This window comes from Daldinia childiae (genome assembly GCF_008694065.1).
Source record: "Daldinia childiae strain JS-1345 chromosome Unknown Scaffold12, whole genome shotgun sequence".
In the NCBI taxonomy this organism is placed as follows: domain Eukaryota; kingdom Fungi; phylum Ascomycota; class Sordariomycetes; order Xylariales; family Hypoxylaceae; genus Daldinia; species Daldinia childiae.
The window spans coordinates 715267-734216 of record NW_022984653.1 but is presented as its reverse complement, the minus strand read 5'-3'; the positions used below and the strand labels follow the sequence as shown (position 1 = coordinate 734216).

The 18950-nt window shown below is 44.0% G+C and overlaps 7 protein-coding genes across 7 annotated transcripts; 5 read left to right on the top strand and 2 right to left on the bottom strand.

The window, feature by feature from the left end:
* Positions 1-714: 714 nt before the first annotated feature.
* On the top strand, positions 715-2167 carry GL218_08430 (Glucan endo-1,6-beta-glucosidase B; the record flags this gene model as incomplete). The annotated part of the gene is made up of 4 exons (XM_033585233.1): positions 715-781; positions 832-963; positions 1072-1670; positions 1733-2167. The coding sequence occupies 4 exons, from the start codon at positions 715-717 to the stop codon at positions 2165-2167; spliced, it is 1233 nt and encodes a 410-aa protein (XP_033440792.1).
* A 933-nt stretch (positions 2168-3100) lies between these two features.
* On the top strand, positions 3101-3907 carry GL218_08429 (uncharacterized protein; the record flags this gene model as incomplete). The annotated part of the gene is made up of 1 exon (XM_033585232.1): positions 3101-3907. One exon carries the CDS (start codon positions 3101-3103, stop codon positions 3905-3907), a length of 807 nt encoding a protein of 268 aa, XP_033440701.1.
* Positions 3908-5199: 1292 nt separating this feature from the next.
* GL218_08428 (putative phosphatidylcholine-hydrolyzing phospholipase c protein) lies at positions 5200-6276 on the bottom strand (the record flags this gene model as incomplete). Its single annotated transcript, XM_033585231.1, has 3 exons — positions 5200-5480; positions 5794-5965; positions 6034-6276. The coding sequence occupies 3 exons, from the start codon at positions 6274-6276 to the stop codon at positions 5200-5202; spliced, it is 696 nt and encodes a 231-aa protein (XP_033440700.1).
* Positions 6277-10873: 4597 nt separating this feature from the next.
* On the top strand, positions 10874-11543 carry GL218_08427 (uncharacterized protein; the record flags this gene model as incomplete). The annotated part of the gene is made up of 3 exons (XM_033585230.1): positions 10874-11042; positions 11095-11331; positions 11386-11543. The coding sequence occupies 3 exons, from the start codon at positions 10874-10876 to the stop codon at positions 11541-11543; spliced, it is 564 nt and encodes a 187-aa protein (XP_033440697.1).
* Positions 11544-12502: 959 nt separating this feature from the next.
* GL218_08426 (uncharacterized protein) lies at positions 12503-13156 on the top strand (the record flags this gene model as incomplete). The annotated part of the gene is made up of 1 exon (XM_033585229.1): positions 12503-13156. The coding sequence occupies one exon, from the start codon at positions 12503-12505 to the stop codon at positions 13154-13156; it is 654 nt and encodes a 217-aa protein (XP_033440696.1).
* Positions 13157-13371: 215 nt separating this feature from the next.
* GL218_08425 (uncharacterized protein) lies at positions 13372-15558 on the bottom strand (the record flags this gene model as incomplete). The annotated part of the gene is made up of 3 exons (XM_033585228.1): positions 13372-13416; positions 13472-14950; positions 15016-15558. 3 exons carry the CDS (start codon positions 15556-15558, stop codon positions 13372-13374), a joined length of 2067 nt encoding a protein of 688 aa, XP_033440699.1.
* Positions 15559-16470: 912 nt separating this feature from the next.
* On the top strand, positions 16471-17595 carry GL218_08424 (Cytochrome c heme lyase; the record flags this gene model as incomplete). Its single annotated transcript, XM_033585227.1, has 3 exons — positions 16471-16569; positions 16632-17281; positions 17334-17595. 3 exons carry the CDS (start codon positions 16471-16473, stop codon positions 17593-17595), a joined length of 1011 nt encoding a protein of 336 aa, XP_033440698.1.
* Positions 17596-18950: the final 1355 nt, after the last annotated feature.

Genomic DNA, 18950 nt, shown 5'->3' with positions numbered 1-18950 from the left:
TCTACCGAATATCCTGTTTTAATCATTGTAGTACGGATAGTATATATAGAGTGACACTCTATATATATTGTATATAAAGCATGTACCTTGGAAACAGTTTAGTTGACAAGATAGATTAACTGAAACTTCTTAACCGACAAATAACAATCAGCTTAATTCGAGCTTACCATTAAGTCTACGATTTATCTTAATTAAGCAGGTAGCTCGGACTAACGAAACTGTTACACAATAACGATTGACAAAAATAGAATCTTTGTCATCGGTTCTGCATCAGCTATCATGTCTTCTGCATAGCGTTAATTGCTTTTTATGCCCATTATCTGATCCTACATTCTTCGGCTAACCACAGTTAGGAAATAGTTATGATTAAGCGCACCCGTAACATCATAATTTTGTCTGTTTAAACGAAGTTATGTACTTCGTATGATGGCGGCCCTTTCATTTGAGCTTCAGGGGCTTGGCTGATATGGCTGATGTCAGCATAGATCTTGGAATGTTATGATCGCCCCATGAAGTAGGTTGGAAGAATCGTATCGTACTTGATGTGTACATGACTACTTCATATTGTGCTTCTAAACTCTTTAAAAGATCAACGTCGAAGCCGGCCTATGTAGGTACTTTCGCGATATCTTCAACAATACTTGCTTACTTTTCTCTTTACACACCATCCGAAGGCAGGCCTATTTTTGGTGGCTTATACATTAAATTATCAAAATGTTGATGAAATCAGCCTCATCAACCATTCTAGCTTTAGCTAGCATTGGGGTTGTTAGCGGCATACGTAAGTGATAATTTGATCAATGCACAGGGACTTTACTAACATGTTTATAGCACTTGAGTCGTTTGGCGAGTCTACGCGACTTAACAAGCGATGGCTTTCAGGCGCCGATAAAGTCCGTGGGGTTAACCTCGGATCGCAGTTCATTATCGAGCCCTGGATGGCCCAAGATCAGTGGTCTAGTAGTAAGTTACCTTGATTAACACCATCTAGCTACTTTCATTGTGATATTACACCTAATAGTTTTCGTCCACCGTACCCTGGATGTTCATAGCTAATATTTAATCTTCTAGTGGGCTGTGGGGGTGCCAACGACGAATGGCAATGTGTAGAGACACTAGGACAAGACGCTGCCGATGCGGCTTTTAAGAAGCATTGGGACACGTGGACTACCCAGGAAGACATCACGCAGATCAAGAGCCTGGGATTAAACACCGTCCGCATTCCTGTTGGGTATTGGATCCGCGAAGATCTTGTTAACGAAGGAGAACACTTCCCACGTGGTGGTCTCGAATATCTCGATCGGCTCGTTGGTTGGTGCGCCGACGCTGAGATCTACGTGATCATGGATCTGCATGGAGGACCTGGAGCCCAGTTTCCCAATCAGCAATACACTGGCCATGGTGTAGGCTACCCGGGATTTTATAACCAAGACAGTTACGAACGCGCATTCAAGTTCCTTGAATGGATGACGGAAAGAATCCACACCAACGACAGTTACCGCACTGTCGGTACCTTAGAAGTCATAAACGAGCCAGTCCACGCTGGAGACTACGGCTCCGAGGCTGCAGACATGATTGCGAATTACTACCCTAACGCATGGAATCGCATCCGCAGCCGCGAGGATCAGTTAAAAATAGGGACAGATGATCGCCTACACATCCAAATGATGGTATAGTTCCAACTAACTTTCCACCTAGGTACGTAGTTCATGCATGCTAACACCCACCACAGGATGAATCATGGGGCTCAGGTAACCCTACCAGCAATATTCCCGACACCACCTTCGCGCTTTTCGACGACCACAAGTATTACAAGTGGGACGGCTCAGTGGAGACGACGAAGAATGGTTACATCTCGGCCGCGTGCAACGACAATCGCGGCGGAAGCGACGTTATCGTGGGAGAATGGTCTATTTCCGTCGCCGACTCGGTCCAGTTCAACGACGAGTTCCAGATCGACAACAGGCCCGATCAAGTGGAGTGGTACAAGCAGTTCTGGGCCGCGCAGGCGCAGACGTTCGAGAAGTCCGGCGGTTGGGTATTCTGGACGTGGAAGTGCAACTGGATCGGTGGTATGAACGAGTGGCGGTGGTGCTACCAGTCTGCTGTTGCTGCCGGCGCTATTCCGAAGGATGCTGCGAGCGCTGCCAGTATAAGCCCTTGCTAAGTCGACCTGAATTTGACAGTGGTTATGAGGTAGTATTAAACATAGATTCTAGTGTCTATTTCTTTGTGTTCAGGGGAACACTTGTATTATTTAGAGTTTCTGTTACCTGTACCTTTATCCTTTATTCAACGTTCTTAGTATCTTGCCAAGTATATATATATAAGATACCTAGGTAGGTACCTGTTATTCAAACATTGCAATCCATTTTACTTGTTGTAAAGCTCTAGATAGATAATTTCCCTTACCTCTGGCTATGCTCCCTATGGTACGATTCCCATCAGTTTCTTCCGACCTAGAAAGCTAGATGGCCATAATTTGACCTGGGATATCCCTCTTCCTATATCGGAACATAAATACTAGTGATAGCGTTACTAATTAGGACAGAGTGGTTGTATTGGAGGCTGAAGTGTGTCTTATTGTGAAATCACCCCTTAAAATTTCACTACAAAAGTACCTAACAATGGACTTTGTCAAACAATTCTCTTCTATTCAGTCTTAGAAGACCCAAATCATAGAACAACAAGGCATGCACTATTTTAAGAACAATTCCTGAAAGGGGGTCATTGTGATTGAGTTATGGGTCTGAATCCCATTATGTAGAAGCCCAGGTTAAAACCGCGTAAGTTCACTATTGGAGCGTGAAGTATCTACCTGTTTCATACATTTCCATTTCACAAACAATTAAGTCCGGCCTCTTGTAGATTTCTCACTATATTGAGACACCTATATCTTTACATAACTTAGGTGAGAAATCTTCAAGCTGAACAGCATTCAAGTACCTAGGTACCCATTAAGACAGCACACTATCTAGCATCACTATCAAGCCGGCCTTGATATAACTACTCTGAGAGCGGTATATTTACTTTGATGCTATTTATTTCAGGAAATCAACTCAGCTGTCTAGCTACTTAATCTAGGAAATACTTGAACAAAATGTGCCGGAAGACCGTTACCCATCACATGCATCATGATGTGCGACAACTCATGATAACCAATCTAGAGCATCAGGGTCATACTGTTTACGCTAACCCTCTGCATACAGTATTTCATCAGTGTGAGATAGATACCCCACTGCCGAAGCAGTGGCTCCTTAACAACCCCTTTCCCACGTGCGAATACCATAGTTGTTGTCTAGTTTCTAAAAAGGTTCGTTACTGCACCGATTTCATCAATGAGTTACTAGAAACTTCCTCTTCAGAAGATGGTTTCGAGCCTGAACCCGAGTACTGTCCATATTTCATACAAGAGCACCGGCATAAACGTCTAGAATACCTTGGCCACCCCGAGTCTTACCCTAAGGGCTGCCCGGCAACTTGGCAAGAGGGCGTAAAGGAACTTGAGAGGATCTCGCTTCCTTACTTCCGGCAAAACAGGAAGAAGTTCTTTGGGTTTGTGACTGCGCTGTTTCTCTCGTGCGAGGAATATTACCAACAAGAGAAAGACGCCGAGACGCTTTTTCTGGCCTACCGCGACTTTGTTAATAACTTGCCGCGAGGCGATCCTCGGATAGCCATCGCGGAAGTTAGTGTACTTAATATCCAGAACAAGCTCATTCAGAAGAAGAAGGAGTTGTTTTCTAGAATGATTTGGGCGATGGGTCGGGATGTCGAGAAGTATTCGCGGGGCTTCATACCTATATGGTGGTTACGTATGTGGGCTTTGCAGCAGCAAAAGGAGGAGGAAGAACAAAGTGATGATTACTCAAGTGATTCCGATTACTCGAGTAATTTTAATATTTAAACTAAGATGGATTATACAAAAGTGGGTTGGGTTATGATAGGAGGTGAATAGGGAATTCATGTAGAGTATACGCCTTACTCTTATAAACGGGATAAGGGGTAATCTTGGATTATTGGCTGGCCTATTATGGATAGTGGTATATCTTTGGTGGTAATATAATAGTAAGGGTTATAGGTTTGACCAATAATGGTTATGATGAAGCGTTTCTATTTCTTAATATAGGGTATGTGAACACCTCGACGGGGCTAGTACTTGAGGGCTTTTGTTTATAGTTTAATACGGATCATTAAAAAGAGGTACCTAGATAGTTGCCTAAATGCTTGTTTAGTATATTGGCTAGTTTTCTTTTATCATCGCAGCATATAAGGTCTTGCAAACACCTCTATGTACCTGTATTTTTCTATGACACGCTGGTGCGCTACCTCACATCACCTTTAATAAACAATTTGCCTAAGCCAATATGCAATACCTCCTCCCTTCTATCTCGTTTCAGTTCCCGCCCAAATCTCTTTATCTTCGTCTATAATCGCCTCTAGACTCTCTATTCTTCCCTCACAGCCCAAGCGAAAACTGTCGACGTAGAAACCTGCATCTCCTCTCCAGGGTCTTGTGTGCTAGCCCTCATTGTACTGATAGTACCCGCCACACATCTTCGCCACTTTACCCCTTGCTATTTCTTTTTTATCTTTTTTTTATCTGGCTATAGGGGAATCATCATCAGAAATACTATACTTAATGAGGTATAAAAATGGCTACATAGTTTCGAACTACAATGCTGCACGCGCTATAATAACTCCTATCATCGATCCATACAAATACCCCACTTCATTACCCAGATGATTCTTATGCCCAGCCAAATTTTCCTGCTAAAGCATAAAAAATTCTTGTCTAATGGTAGAGTTTCTACGGTTCGTAAGGGGTACCTAAATGAACAGTCGTGATAACGGCTCGTGGTAGGTCGTCTCAAAGCTTACTGGTAAAGGGGCTACGGTACAAGCGCCGTGTCGAGGCCGCTGTAATAGTGAGAGTATTATACTCATATAATAGTAATAATAATTATATGAATACCGAAGGAGAGTATGTTTTAACTATCAACTAAATGAGTGTACAGATATGGTAACGCAGCTAGCCCACATGGCTAGTTTACAGCGTTGTAGTTGTCCCTATCAAGAGCTTTCTTCAGTCTCAATAATAAACGAATTCATGTAAAGGAGTGGAAATCCCCAATATCACCCGTTCAACTGGATAAAACACCGCCTTGAGGCTTAGTAGCTAACAAAACCTCCCTGATGCTAAACCTTGCCGTTAGACTGGACGTGTTCATAGATCTTGTCGTCGTCTGCTTGGTAATACAACTTCACGCTCTCATCGCCCCATTTGAGGGCTGAAATGCGTTTTCCAGGCTCCGGGCGTCCAGTAACTATAACATCGGAGCTCCATCCATGATCCCACTTGTACGTCACGATATTACTCTTATCATCCTGGCAGTAAACAAGTATATACGCGGCCGAGTTATACCACGCAACGGCAGTGATTGAAGTGTGGGGTAGCATCTTGTCGGTTTTTAGGTTGCCTGTAGGTAGTATCTTCGAGTTAGATGATACGAATACCAACGGGGTATACATGTACTTACCCATATACCAATTATTACTATCCACACAGTGTTCTTTTACGATCAAGTCGGGCGCTTGGTAGTATACTCGGATATGATTTCTGTCATTGCCACTGCTCCAGTATACCGCAGCCAGATGGGACCCATTATAAGCTACTGGGAGTGTGGCCCCTCTTGTCCAAGGATCCCCGCTGCGATATTCCTGAATACTGTCTGAGTTTGACTCTAACCATCTATTAGACATGCCACAGAAGTAATAATGGGAACGCCGTACCTTGAGCATAGACCCGGATATCACCATCCCCACAGTACACAGCGGCAAGTCTCGTATTATCACCCACACGGAACCTGGAATTGGTGAGATAGCCGAAGACCCATTCGTTCTGTCCGGCTGAGAGACACCACTCTTCAAGATATCTGGCTTTTGAGACACAATAGACTCGAACCTGGCTCGCTCGTATAATATTAGATACTTATATATAGCCGAGAGGATTGTAACATGAATCTTACGTACCTCCTTGCCATCATCGAAGCTAATCACAGCTAAAGGACTGGACAACTTTGCGCTGAAAGTTGGCGACTTGGTCGCACTCCATTCACCGTTGTAAGTGTGCTCGCGTATTGCCCCGTTGGAATCCTGGTGGTAGACATTGTATTTCAACGGGCCAGTCGCAACGGCGGCAACGTCACTACTGCTTAGCGCTATGGACGTCCCGTTGATTGTGATTGGGTAGTCCGAATTGCTGATGAGACTCATATTTATGTATGTGGCCTAGACTTTGTTCTATGCTTAGAATAGTGATAGTCTATTAGTAAAGAGAAGAGAGGCCGTCAGAAAGGAGGCACAGCAATATTTTATATTCGTCGTGCCCTTGTCAATATTGTATTACCAAAGTTCCTCCCATACCAAGAGTGGGTAAATAGTATCTATTATACATACCGTGTAATCATCTAGACCTATAGATGGGATGCGGATGCAGTCACGAAATAGCTATATTGTGGCTGCTTCTCAGCTGACTTGCGAGTATATTAATTACGCCGAACAAGTATTACGTCGGAGCACCGTTGCTGCGGCCGCCCTGGTAGTGGCTACCCGTTTCCTGTATAAAACCAATAAAATTCGAGTCTTCCCTATATAAAGACGGAATACGAAAAATCAACTAACATAGTACACAATTTTGAGGTTTTTTGCTTTTCCATAAGAAAGCGAAGCGAGCCTAGTTAATTTCTATGGTAAGAATACTATCGATGGAAAGCTATTACTAGAAGAGGTGATTGGTTAAACACGGACCTAGAATAGTTGAGTAGGATATCTAATGTAGTTCTGCAGTCGCCGATCCGAGCACTGTTTCCCCTCTTATACTTTTCGCCGGCGTACGCTGCCGTCCGCTGCTGTACGCGCACGCAGGCAAACGACAGATTAAAACGGTTGGACGTAGATAGACCGCTGGTTGTACGTGGGTATTTTGAAGCGACCCTTCCTACATAAGCGGAAGAGTGTATTTTCGATATTATACGCCCGCGAGCGGGACTACATGCGTGTGATTACATAGTGTTCACGGCAGCTCCGGCGCCATTAGTAAAATGTAAAAGCAGCAAAACGTCGCAAGACATGATTATCCTGTGGCCTCTCTAGTGCCTTCAGACGACGGACGCTCGAAATACTGGTTTTCCTAAATTTTCTATCTTTCGGAGAACGATGTGTCACGGGGTGGAGCAAGAAGCAAAAAAGAACTTCATTGTTCCGCGAGGAATTATAAGCTAGCTGCGGGAGCCTACGGTTACCTACTTAGGTATACATACTGGTAGTGTACTTATTTGATGTCTTATATGGAATCTCGGTAGATAAGCTATAAACGCTACAGTTTACACATAAAGGTGAGCCAGGTAATGTTGTGACCCTCTTTCTAAGAGGCGGTGTTTTAGTCACCATAGTAGGACATAATCTATTGAAAAGCTTTGCAAACTCAAGACTTGAAAAATAACCCTCTAGTTTCAGATATGTATAAGCCGATTAAGCTTTTTATTACTCAAAAAGGGGTTATTCCATAGCCAACTACTTAGGTATAATTTCGAAAATCATGCTGTTGACCCTGCGAAACAGATTGAATCTATCATATAGTAGCATATTTGATAGAACTGGTCAAAACTTAATCAACCACTTAAAGTCTGACGATCTTGACGAAAGATCATCCAAAACATCCCACATTACGGTTTCTGTCGACACACCGCTACACCACTAAAAGGTTATTTGGTAACAGATTTTATTCTATTACATATTATATATGTCGACAGATATTTTATATCTGACAGTTTCCAAGTAGCTAAAGATATTTCAACCCAATACTATAAGAAGTCGCCCGTATTTTCAATTGGTCTTGTCTTGAGTAGAGCATTATATGGCTTGCCAATCACCACCGATCTTGGGTAAAACCGTCATGAGACTAAACCGCTAATTTCCTAAGGATATCTAGTTGTAAGCTAATATAATCTATCTCTTAGGTATTGTGTGGGCGAATTATAAAGTATTGCCTTGGTCAATTGAAACTTGGTTAGGAACTAGGGGTATCCTGAATCCTATGACTTTCTCTATTTTTCTAGAAAGGCCGAGGGCACAGATATTTCCTCTTGCTGTAACCGTATCAATTCCCCTCACTCCATATTCAACAGCTTCATCTTAGCTATTCCATATTGAACGAACAATAGCTAATAGCTAAGAAAATACTGAGTACGTAATTAATTGAAAGTTATGTATTTGTCTAGTGTGATGGTTGACGCGTATAATTCATAAATGAAGGCAGTGTAAGCTACTAAGGAGATTTCGATGTAAGGCTTCATATGAACTACACTAGAGAGAGCTGTAATTGGATCACCAATTGACGCCAGACAGGAATTAAGCTAAGTGTTAGTTTTAACAAATAAATTATAAGATAATTGACTGCAAAAATATTCTAAAAGGAGATAGTTTCGGGGGGAAGTATATTGTCGGTGCGTATATCATAAACGTAGCAATGTCAACTTCTTTGACGGATGATATATAGAAGGAAGATATAATTTGGCGGGGATGGCGCCATATCTTTTAGTAATAACAGTTATTCGAAATAGAGCAGCAGTGCCATCATGCTCTTGTTTCTCATTCATGAATGGAAGCAGATCGTCCGACACGATGTTTGAACACGACGTTTGACCGGATTGGGTATTTTACATTAGGTAATTTCGTAGTGACAAGACTTTGTTACTATTTTGGTTTTTATCCGAACAGAGAACAGGTCTAGAAATCTTGTTTATCTTCCCAATCCCGACTAATGCAAGTCTTTCGAAGGTGAGCCAAAGTAGACAACAAGCGCTAGGCACCGGCTCTTGGTAGATTATGGGATGCCGCTTTATCATGCATAATAGTTGCATAAACTCCTTTACCTAATAGAACTTAGCTTCTATGGGAGCATTTGTTGGGTGAATTCATGAAGCCGGAAATAGTAACTTATCCCTCCTCCTGCGAGGTATAAGGGGCCCACATGAATAATTTTACACTAGTACGCATGGTATAAGTGGTAGTTTAAACCATCTGGTTGCCGATTTAAATCTTGTCGATCACTTGATAACTTCTGGGGTGGGCCTGCTAGCCGCTTTGCTAGATATTAGCCGTAGTTTGCCTCCCGCCGTTGTATTCTACATTGCTAAACCTCACCGACAAATAATTTTTATGAGAATTGTTTGAAGCTTATAAACTTGACTTTGAATACTCATAACTATCCGGGAAAACTACTGTTCTTACGAAATGCTTAGTTGGGTAAATTCTCATCATCGCACAATACCCGACATGACGTTTTTCTTTAGCTGACGTGCTTTGTATGAGAGGCTGTAGTTGAATTGATGTAATGCCGTAGAAGCAAGGCGTGCTTGGAACCAGTACTCGATGAATTGTGGTACGGCAAAGAGCATATTCAACCCTGTCTATGTGGTTCAAAAAAACCTTCGTGTAACTGGTTTTGATGTTACTTTTACCTTCAAGTGTGACGCACCCCGCATAAATTCCACCTGTGAAGGGCTGGATAAATTAAATAACGTGCATATATCTAATATGCGGCTCCCGGACATCGTATATATATCTTGATCTCATTACGTACTAGATTCACAGTATAATATGACGCGGCAACTAGCTGCGCGTGGCTATAATTATTGGTTCCGTTAATCTATTAAATAGGGGCAAAGGGGTTGGCTGCATTTTTATTTCGAGTTCGTCGTCGACGGCCCGGAGATGGCCGCTATAAGTGGCGATATTAAGTAATTGTGTTTCTACCGCCGTAGTACTAACAATATGGAAGAATGGTGTTCATCTGTAAGGAGGTTAGATGTCTACAGTATGTTCTAAGTGGCCGTTATGGCATAATCTTCTCGTTCAAAGATATGATCTTTAACTCACGTAAATATAAAGTAAATAAATTGATCGGCCGGCAAACGATGGGATCGCCAGTGGGGAATAAAGAAGCTTAAAAATTGACAGCTGTGATCGTCAGGTCCCAATTCCATTGTATCGAGACGAAGTCGACAAGAAGTCGAGAATGGCTTCTTATTTCTCACGATGAGTCTTGACATCATCGAGCATTTAATAGATGCATTGAATGTCACGTAGGCTCCCCATTGTTAGCAACATGGGTTTGCTCTCAGGCAAGTTCCTGGTGAGATCGATACCCGACGCAGACGTTGTCAAAACTGCGCAGCAGCACGCAAAGCCAGGGGTAGACAGGCGATAGCCAATAAGGACACAAGTCACACCTCCTTCATCGTGACAGGGACAAGAGGCCTTCCAAGCATATTTTCCCTACATACCATAGAGCCTATTCTGATACTATGGGAGTATTGTTCAGTTTCCGGACACAATATCCGTCAATGAGAAGTAGTGCCTACTTGGTAGCCCAATGAGAGGGATGACCGTATGTTGCTCATGAGAGGTTGTATTCCGGTAGTTTGAATTCATTGATCTATATTGAGCTACTTCATTAAACGAGCGAACGACTCATGATGGGTGAACTGGGTTGCGTGGGAATATCAACGTCATCTCACAGGGCTGGTAGTCTTCATGCGGTAGGACAAGAACTTTGAACACCGTTTCGAGGAAAGTGAAGATGCGAAAGCGTATGGCAGTTGTAGTTTCGACGAAGCACGCAATCTTGATCGATAACTAGCTCAAACGTGGGAAAGGGGATGTCATAAAAAGTATAAATAAAGGAGGTCGATCCCATGGAGGATGCTCTCTTTTTGTTCTTCACCAGCGGCAACAACGCAATCGATATAACCAGCTTCTATACAGCCCTCTTCTCACCGCAGTACCTCAGCTTCGACTCATCTTCAACATGAAGGCCACACTTTTCACTCTCTTCGCTGTTGGCGGCTTCATTGCCACCAGCATTGCCAACCCTATCAATGTCGAAACCGGTCTTGAGAAGCGTCAGGACATTGATGCTATCGAGACAAGCCTAGAGTCCCTTTACACCCAGATCCAGGAGCAGACTGCCAAGATCAGTGAGTGATCATGAGAGGGCCCGGTGGCTGGAAAGACCTAACAAGTAGCTAGACTCGACCCTGACCCCCGTGGCTGATGGCGCTCCCGAGGCTGATGCTTCGGCTGCTGCTGATTCCATCGCTCCTCAGCTTGAGGTTATCGCGGATCTTCTTGACAAGTCTGCTGCCATCGCCAAGCGCGCTATTGTTGAGGCCCGGTTCTTTAAAGAGGATATTTTCAAGACTGTTTCCCTCATCCTATTTGAGCTCCTCGGTACCGTGAAGTTTATCCTCATCAAGCTTGGTCTCGGTAAGAGAATCCCACTGTTATATTTTCACGCATGAAACTGACGGATAACACCAGGTCCCGTTTTGATCCACCTCGTTCCTCTCATTCTCGCTCTTGTCAAGCTCGTTAAGGCTCTCGACAAGGTGGTTGATGGCCTACTGATTGCAGTCAAGTTTATCGTCGACGACCTTCTTAAGGCTGTCGGCCTTGGTCTTCTAGGTCTCCTCCCCTAGATGGCGTATACATAACCTTTAGTAGAAACACTCACTTGACCTAGATAGAGAAGTGGAGCATCTGTTTCCTAACAATTGCTATCGCTGGCGTCGATATACATGTTTGGCGTCTTGGATAATTGTAGTCTTCTCGTCGAACTTACATTCTCTCAAGGGGCAATTGGCACAGACACAGACAAGAACTACTTGGTAGCCCCTAGAGTTACCGAGAACAAGTGCTTACTTAATGAGCCATGAGTAATAAAATTATTGTCCTAGTCGATATTGTTCTGGTGAATTCAATTTCATATCTCCGACGACTTCTGAAGCTCATACATATCGGTGACACTGTAATATTAATGTTAAGAATAAGTTCGCGAAATGATATCTAAATCTAAAAAAGAGTAATATAGGGGTTATTATAGTGGGGTTGCGGTAAGACAGGGTTAAGGGTAACTGACACAACATCCTATCTTTTAATTGGTCAACAGTCCTAGTGAAACTTTACTTCCCCTGATAAGGAGATCTTCATTGAGGCTCTTTAGCCTTGCGCAACATCGAATACCCTACAATTAACCAATAAGAAAATAATACCCTTGTATTCATTAACTTTAATACCCCGTCAACTTTCAAACCAAAGTAACCGAAGAATTTCGGACATGAGACGAAAGACGGCTAACTCGGCCTTGGTATTTACCTGATGGTTCGACGTTCCGCATTAACCCCCCTTCTCTCCCCCCCCCCCCCCCCCCCCGGTGCTGATCAGCGGGTAAGTTGTTGATAAAAAGCGTGAAAGATCTCATTTTCAAATATGATCGACATTCTTCTGCTCATCTATCACTTTTCGATTCTATCATCCTTCTGTGAAGGGACCTTGCTTCATTCGTAATCTTTTATTCGTTCGTTCTTAGCTGGTTCTGAGCATTCTTCCTCGTACATATATCTCCATTAATATTATACGTACTCGTCAAACCATCATAATGCGTACCTCATTCTCTGTCGCTGCTGTCCTTGTTGGCACCGCAGTTGCGGCCCCCGTCATTCCTTTCGTCACTACGACTGCGGTAATACCACTGCAAGATGATGCTGCCGGCTCATTGAGCGCAGCCACAGAAGTTAGCCGACGACAAAGCGCTAATCAAGCCTGCTTCGTCGTCGGCAGCACAACGCTACCCCAGGAAGTCGCCGACGTCGCCGCCAATCTAGCCTCAACTGTCACATGCAGCAAGTCCGCCAAGACCATCTCAGGTGTACCAGATGTTACATCTGGATCGACGACCTTCTCGTCCATCGACTTTAGCCAGTCTAAGCAGACCGGACTCCAGTTCGCGCTGTCGCAGTTCGCAACAGCTGAACCTCTTGCCAGCACGGATCTGCAGAAATTCCAGGACATGCTTAACGTATACCAGGCTACTGAGGCTGGTATCCGTAGCGTCGGCGGATCTTTAGCTATTAAAGTTCCGAAATTCTTCCTCGAGATGCAGGTGTCGCGAATCCAGACCGCTCAAGGCAACCCCCCGACTGCTGCTGGGCTCCAGGTCGACCACCTCCGTGACAAGGTCCTGAAAAACGCACCTAAGGAGGCCTCAAACCTGCTAAACCAGGTCAAGCAACTCGCGACCCAGCTGAACTAGATATAGATGCCTTGGTGGGGGATTAATGAATAGTACTGATATTTGTACATGGCATTTGCATTATTCGCAAGACGTCAAATCCAGCTTATCTAGCTAGGGAACGTTTATAATGAAATATTTTAGGGAGATGTATATTGTCCATCGCGCTCGTGCCCGCTTCCGTCTACCGACGCCTATATATGCAACTCTATGCCTACCCATAACCTTGTATATGATTAAATGTTTGGTGATAATAAATCGTATTTGACACATCTCTCGACCTGCACAGGGATGTTTAGTATCATTTATAGTGAAGAGAGAAATTATTGGACTCACGTCTTCGATGCTACCTTGCATAAATCTTCTGGCCTCCAATCCTGCCCAGACGAAGAACATCGAAAAATCGCCGCCCTTTATCATATCGGCCCCACCTTGCGCACCTAGCTGTCTAAGAATCGGTAACGAACTGCTCAATAAATCCACGTTGGGATCGAGACTACGACCGATACCTTCGAGGAGCAGGATACTAATTACAACGTTTACGAAATCGCCTTCTAGTCTTACATGGTGCTGCCTAACCATGTCTAGGACCTGTTGCAGGATGTCCCCAATTTTGACGCTACCTAAAGCGAGAGTCGAGCTCTTGACGTTTAGGACGAGGTGTTGCATCTTCAGGGCGAAGACTTCTTTGTCAATAACCGCATCAGGCTGACGGCAACGTTCACACATTAAGTGCCCAGCTTTATATCCATCAAACTCAGCAACGGCGCGGAAGAGGTCTAAGAAGTTGCGACGATTCGTGGCATTGAGCTCAGTTACGAGCCCAGTGTCAATGAATATGAGCTGTGGTCTAAAACCTTCCTCGTCGATCTTCTTCAGCTCCGCCTTCCACGCTGTAGAATCTCTTCGTTTGCGGTATGGGCGAAGCCGCGCTAGGACTTGTTCGGTCACATCAGCGTGTTTTTGAGGATGAGGCCCTTGGCCGTCACCTGACTGGCGCAAACTAAGCCCAGGTTTATCTGCTTGATAGAAGCGAACCATAATATTGCCGGGATGTAAGTCAGCATGCACGAAGTTATCGATTAACAGCATGCGTAGGAAAGCGTCAAGACCCTCCTGTGAAATATCCCGTTGAAACACACCCCCACCGTTCTCTAGGAAATCTGCTAGAGGCATTCCCTGTGCGAATTCTTCAATTAGAACCTCTCGCGTGGTAAACTCAAGGTACGGGAATGGGAACCAGGCCGTCGTTCGGTCTTTAAAGTTCTTTCGAAATTTGGCGAGATTTGCAGCTTCTATACGTAAGTCAAGTTGTAACTTCATCATCTCCCCGAATTGCGTAACTTCGTCGGGCAGAGATAACCATTCGATCGTTGGTATAATGTTAAGGACAGAAGCGAAAAAGCCCATGATACGAAGGTCACGCCGGACGGTTCGTTCGACTCGCGGGTGCAATACTTTAACAGCGACGTAAGAAGATGGGACGCGCTTTGGCACACTCTTCAAAACTGTATCGACTTTACGTCGAACTTGTCGCCGAAGGTTACCACGAGTCTCTAAGACATCGACGTCCCCTGGCGCAGCAAGGTCTGGCTTCAATTTTGCTCTATAGACCTGCGCAATGGCTCCGACACCAAGAGGAGATTGCTCAAATTCTTCAAAAATCTCCTCAAATCTCCTCCCATCGAATGCCTTTTCCACTATCCGCATCGTTGCTTCTAGGGAGTGCGCTGGTGCATGAGAATGTAGTTTAGCCATGATATTACACATTTCTGTCGGAAAGATATCAGTTCTTGAAGCTGCCCATTGGCCAAGCTGTATTGCCCCTATATTAGCTCGGATATTACGATATCATCATCACTACTAAAGCATTAACATACCTTGATAAATGCTGGCCCAGCCGCCTCCATGGCCTTTACTAAGAAGTTATACCACCATAATGTACCAGACCGTTCATTATCGCGGTGCACATGGCGACTCCCAACCCATATGGCTGGGACCGCGAATATGACCGGCATGAATATGAAGACCAATTCGATGAATCGTAGACCAGTACAGAGGGGTTCCCAGAAATAGGAGTCCAGAAATATGACTAACGTATGGCCTAAACGGTAGATTCCTCTCTCGTCATCGCGGACTGTCTTTCTTAACTCCTCTCGCGACGCTTCGAGCATGCGACCCTCGGTTGTCTTTTCCGCCTCTCCATTATCGTCTTCGGATAACTTGACAAAAACCGCGGTTCCAAGAGCAACATTTGCTGTTGCTTTAAGTACTTTGCTGCTAAACTGTACATTCCTCCAGGGAGGAGGACGTTGTATTCCTGCTCGGAATGTCGAATGCCATCGTGCAATGTTCACAGGAGTCTTCGGAGCTTGGGGGGCTCGACGAGCGCAAAACCGGCTAAATAAAATGACCGGTCGCATATCTAAGGAAGCATGTGTTTATAAAGGGGGGTATAAATTAATTGGCATGATGGGCAATCCTATAGAGAGGTAGGTATTGGCCAATTTAGTGATATTGCTTACTGAATAAGAGAACTTTGTATCATTGACGCATGTGAAATGGGTAGCGTCGTATACTATGGTTACAGGCCAAAGTTTAACGAGTGGGCCTAGTATTTGTGGCTGTGGCGGACAAGGACAGGACAAGCAGGTACATCAAGATACTTATATTATATATTACCAATTTTTCAACCAAAACAACAGCTTTTTTAATAATAAAAAATATTAAAATTATCTTCTAATAGTCTAAAATTTAAATATTCTATTAGATTAAGTCAAATAAGCTAAAGACCGATTTTATACCATTATATTTATATAGAGCGGCGCTATACTGTAATGGGTGCAGCACAGGCCACAATACCTAGCCCACTTCTTAAACTTACCCATATAACCATAGTAGAATCGCGTGGTTCGGAAAGCTACTGCAAACAACGGGTTCGGGTTTAACGGGTGTGACGTAGTAGATCTAGGTATTTGGATTTGAGCTAAGTCCTGGTAAAACCCCGGCATTGAATTAAGGCTTCTAGGTACATGTACCAACGTCCAAGCAGATGCTTATTATGTAATAGTCTTCAGATTTTCTCCCATTGCCCCGGTCATCATATAGATCGGTGTTTCCCGCGACTGACTCAGCCTTATAGAGACCGACGCGGCAAATAAAAAAAAAAGTTATTGAAGTTTGAAGGCGATAAGCCCCTCAGCGACAAGCCATTTGAATTCTACTTTCAATTACACTTTCCATTCCTATTTCATACGATTTCATACGCCTCAAAATATCGTAAAATTCTCCATTTTACTTTCATATTCTTTTTTTCTTAAACTTTAATTATCACCATGGGTTGGTTTTGGGCAGACGGTTCTCAAGTCGGGGCCCGATCACAGCCTTTATCGCATCGCTCCTTTGGATCACAAGATGGAGGGCGTATACCCCCTGTAAGCCATATTTAAGCCTCTAAACGCCGTATATGCACTCTAATTATTCTCGACATATATAGCCAGGGTGTCCGATGCATAAACACCAGAAGTCAGCCGATGCATTAACTTCTCCCCCAGCTGCCTGCCCAGTGAAGCATACCCCCGATGCTACTAAACCTCCCTCGGCATGTCCTGTGCCCCATGAGTCTAGAGGTGATTGGAAAGAAGAACGCGATTCACAATCGACATTTTCGAAACTGAACCCTCTAAACTACATGTTTCGCGACCTTTCGCAAACACCGGCTCCAGATCAAACACAAGCTCTCCCTACCTCTCGAGAACCTTCAACTATTCCCAGAGGCGATGGCGACGGCAATTGGGAATACCCATCGCCCCAGCAGATGTACAATGCTCTTCTTCGCAAGGGTTACACAGACACAGATGTTACTGCGGTAGAGAGTATGGTGAGTGTGCACAATTTCCTGAACGAGGGAGCATGGGCCGAAATTATGGACTGGGAAAAGCGATTCGCGGGAGGTCTATACAAGGGATGGCGTTTGTGCAGTCATGGTGAACAAAACTTTGAGAATATGGCGAAAAAATATGGATATGAGAAAGAAATGGAGGATTTGAGCCCGAGCCTTGTTAGGTTCCAAGGGCGACCGAAGGACTTGACGCCGAAGGCTACTATGTTCCAAGTCATGGGTTGGATATACCCTGCAGCATTTGGGTAAGATTATAGTATTCCAGTCGACATAGCTTCAAACTAACCCACTTTATAGTACCGAGCCACCATTCGATCGACACGATTGGTACGTATCCCGAGATACGGACGGCCAACGGAAAGAAGTTCGTTACATTATTGACTACTACTCTGGACCACCTGAGCCTACGGGAGAGCCTGTATTCTTCCTTGATGTTCGACCTGCCATGACACCGAGTGGAGCAGCTGAGAGAGCATTAAGATGGGGATGCGATGTATGGTGGAAGGCTATAGGAGGTGATGCCCGCGAGGAAGAAAAACTGAGGAAGATAAAAGGGTAAAGTGGGTGTATATGTGACGACTACGACTACAATTGATGTCGACTAGGCACGGAGTTTTGGGTTAACTTTCGGGATGTACTATAAGGGAAGGCTCAACGATTCTTACGGCACCTGGCGACGCATCATGATTCCTCAAATTTCACGAAGTATTTGTTTTCCTCTGTATCATAGTTCAAAGCCTCTACCATCCCCTCTTCAGCTAAAGAGTAGGAGTAATAGACTACGTGTCTGAATAATAGATAAACTCCAACAAATAACTCATATACTTGGGTAGGTATCCTTAGTTGATACAGTATGAAGCCTGTAAGTTGAGAACGACGTAGGAGAGGTTAACGCCGTGTTACACGTCTTCCTCCGGTAATACATTTACGTCGTAAAATGCCGCCGGGGGATACTAATAAGCCGGGTAAATTGTCACGGCATATTGATTCTTGGGGCACTACAGCAAAATCTCATCTATGCTTCCGATTCTAGACACATGCTAGAATTGCTAAACATATTAACAATAGGTAGTTGTTACTATAAATGTCATTCCAATCCCTTGGCTTGTCAATTCCCCGCAGATTCGCTAACGCGCATCCATCGATTCCCGTGGTATATTCAGATCCTACCAAGATCCTTCAACGTGTCCAGTTCCGAAATATGGTAACAACCCGCAGAGGCTCATACGTATTTAAGGATCGTATCTGAACCATTGGCTCTTTTAGAATGTTATACGCACAAGATTACTCTATGCGCTCTCTTATACTCCTACTCTCTTCCGAACGTAACCAGGGTTTCCAAGTTTTAGTCTGTCGTACGGAATATCTAGCCGGGTACTGGTTTTCGCGATAGAGAACTTACTTCCTTGATTAGACGTAACTAGAGTTATATGTAAGTATCTCTATCCACACCTTCACTTCTAGCGAACTTGACAAAGTCTTCGGCGTACCTGTGATATTGACCAACTAGACTAAATCGGCACTACCTCAAATCTAACGAGCCGAATACCTAATACTATCTTCCTAATGCTACAACTAACATACCGCCACCTACTCAAGTGGAACGTTCAGACCTGGTTGGGAAACTACAAGGTGACAACTCTAGACGAGCTCTGGATAGGACTCCTGGCGCTCGAAGCTCTCTTGATCACAGGTGTTCTTGGCTTGCGGGTCTTGGAAGCAATAGGGTGGACGGCGCATAAGTCGAGATGGATCAGGTCTAATAGTATACGTTTATAAATAATTATTATACAATAACTATATAAAATTGACAATGAAAGAAATTAAAATACTATATCGTAAGTGAAGTGAATACGACTAAGTTGAGAGATAATTGGGGTCGAATATTAACTAAAATACTTTATCAATACCTCA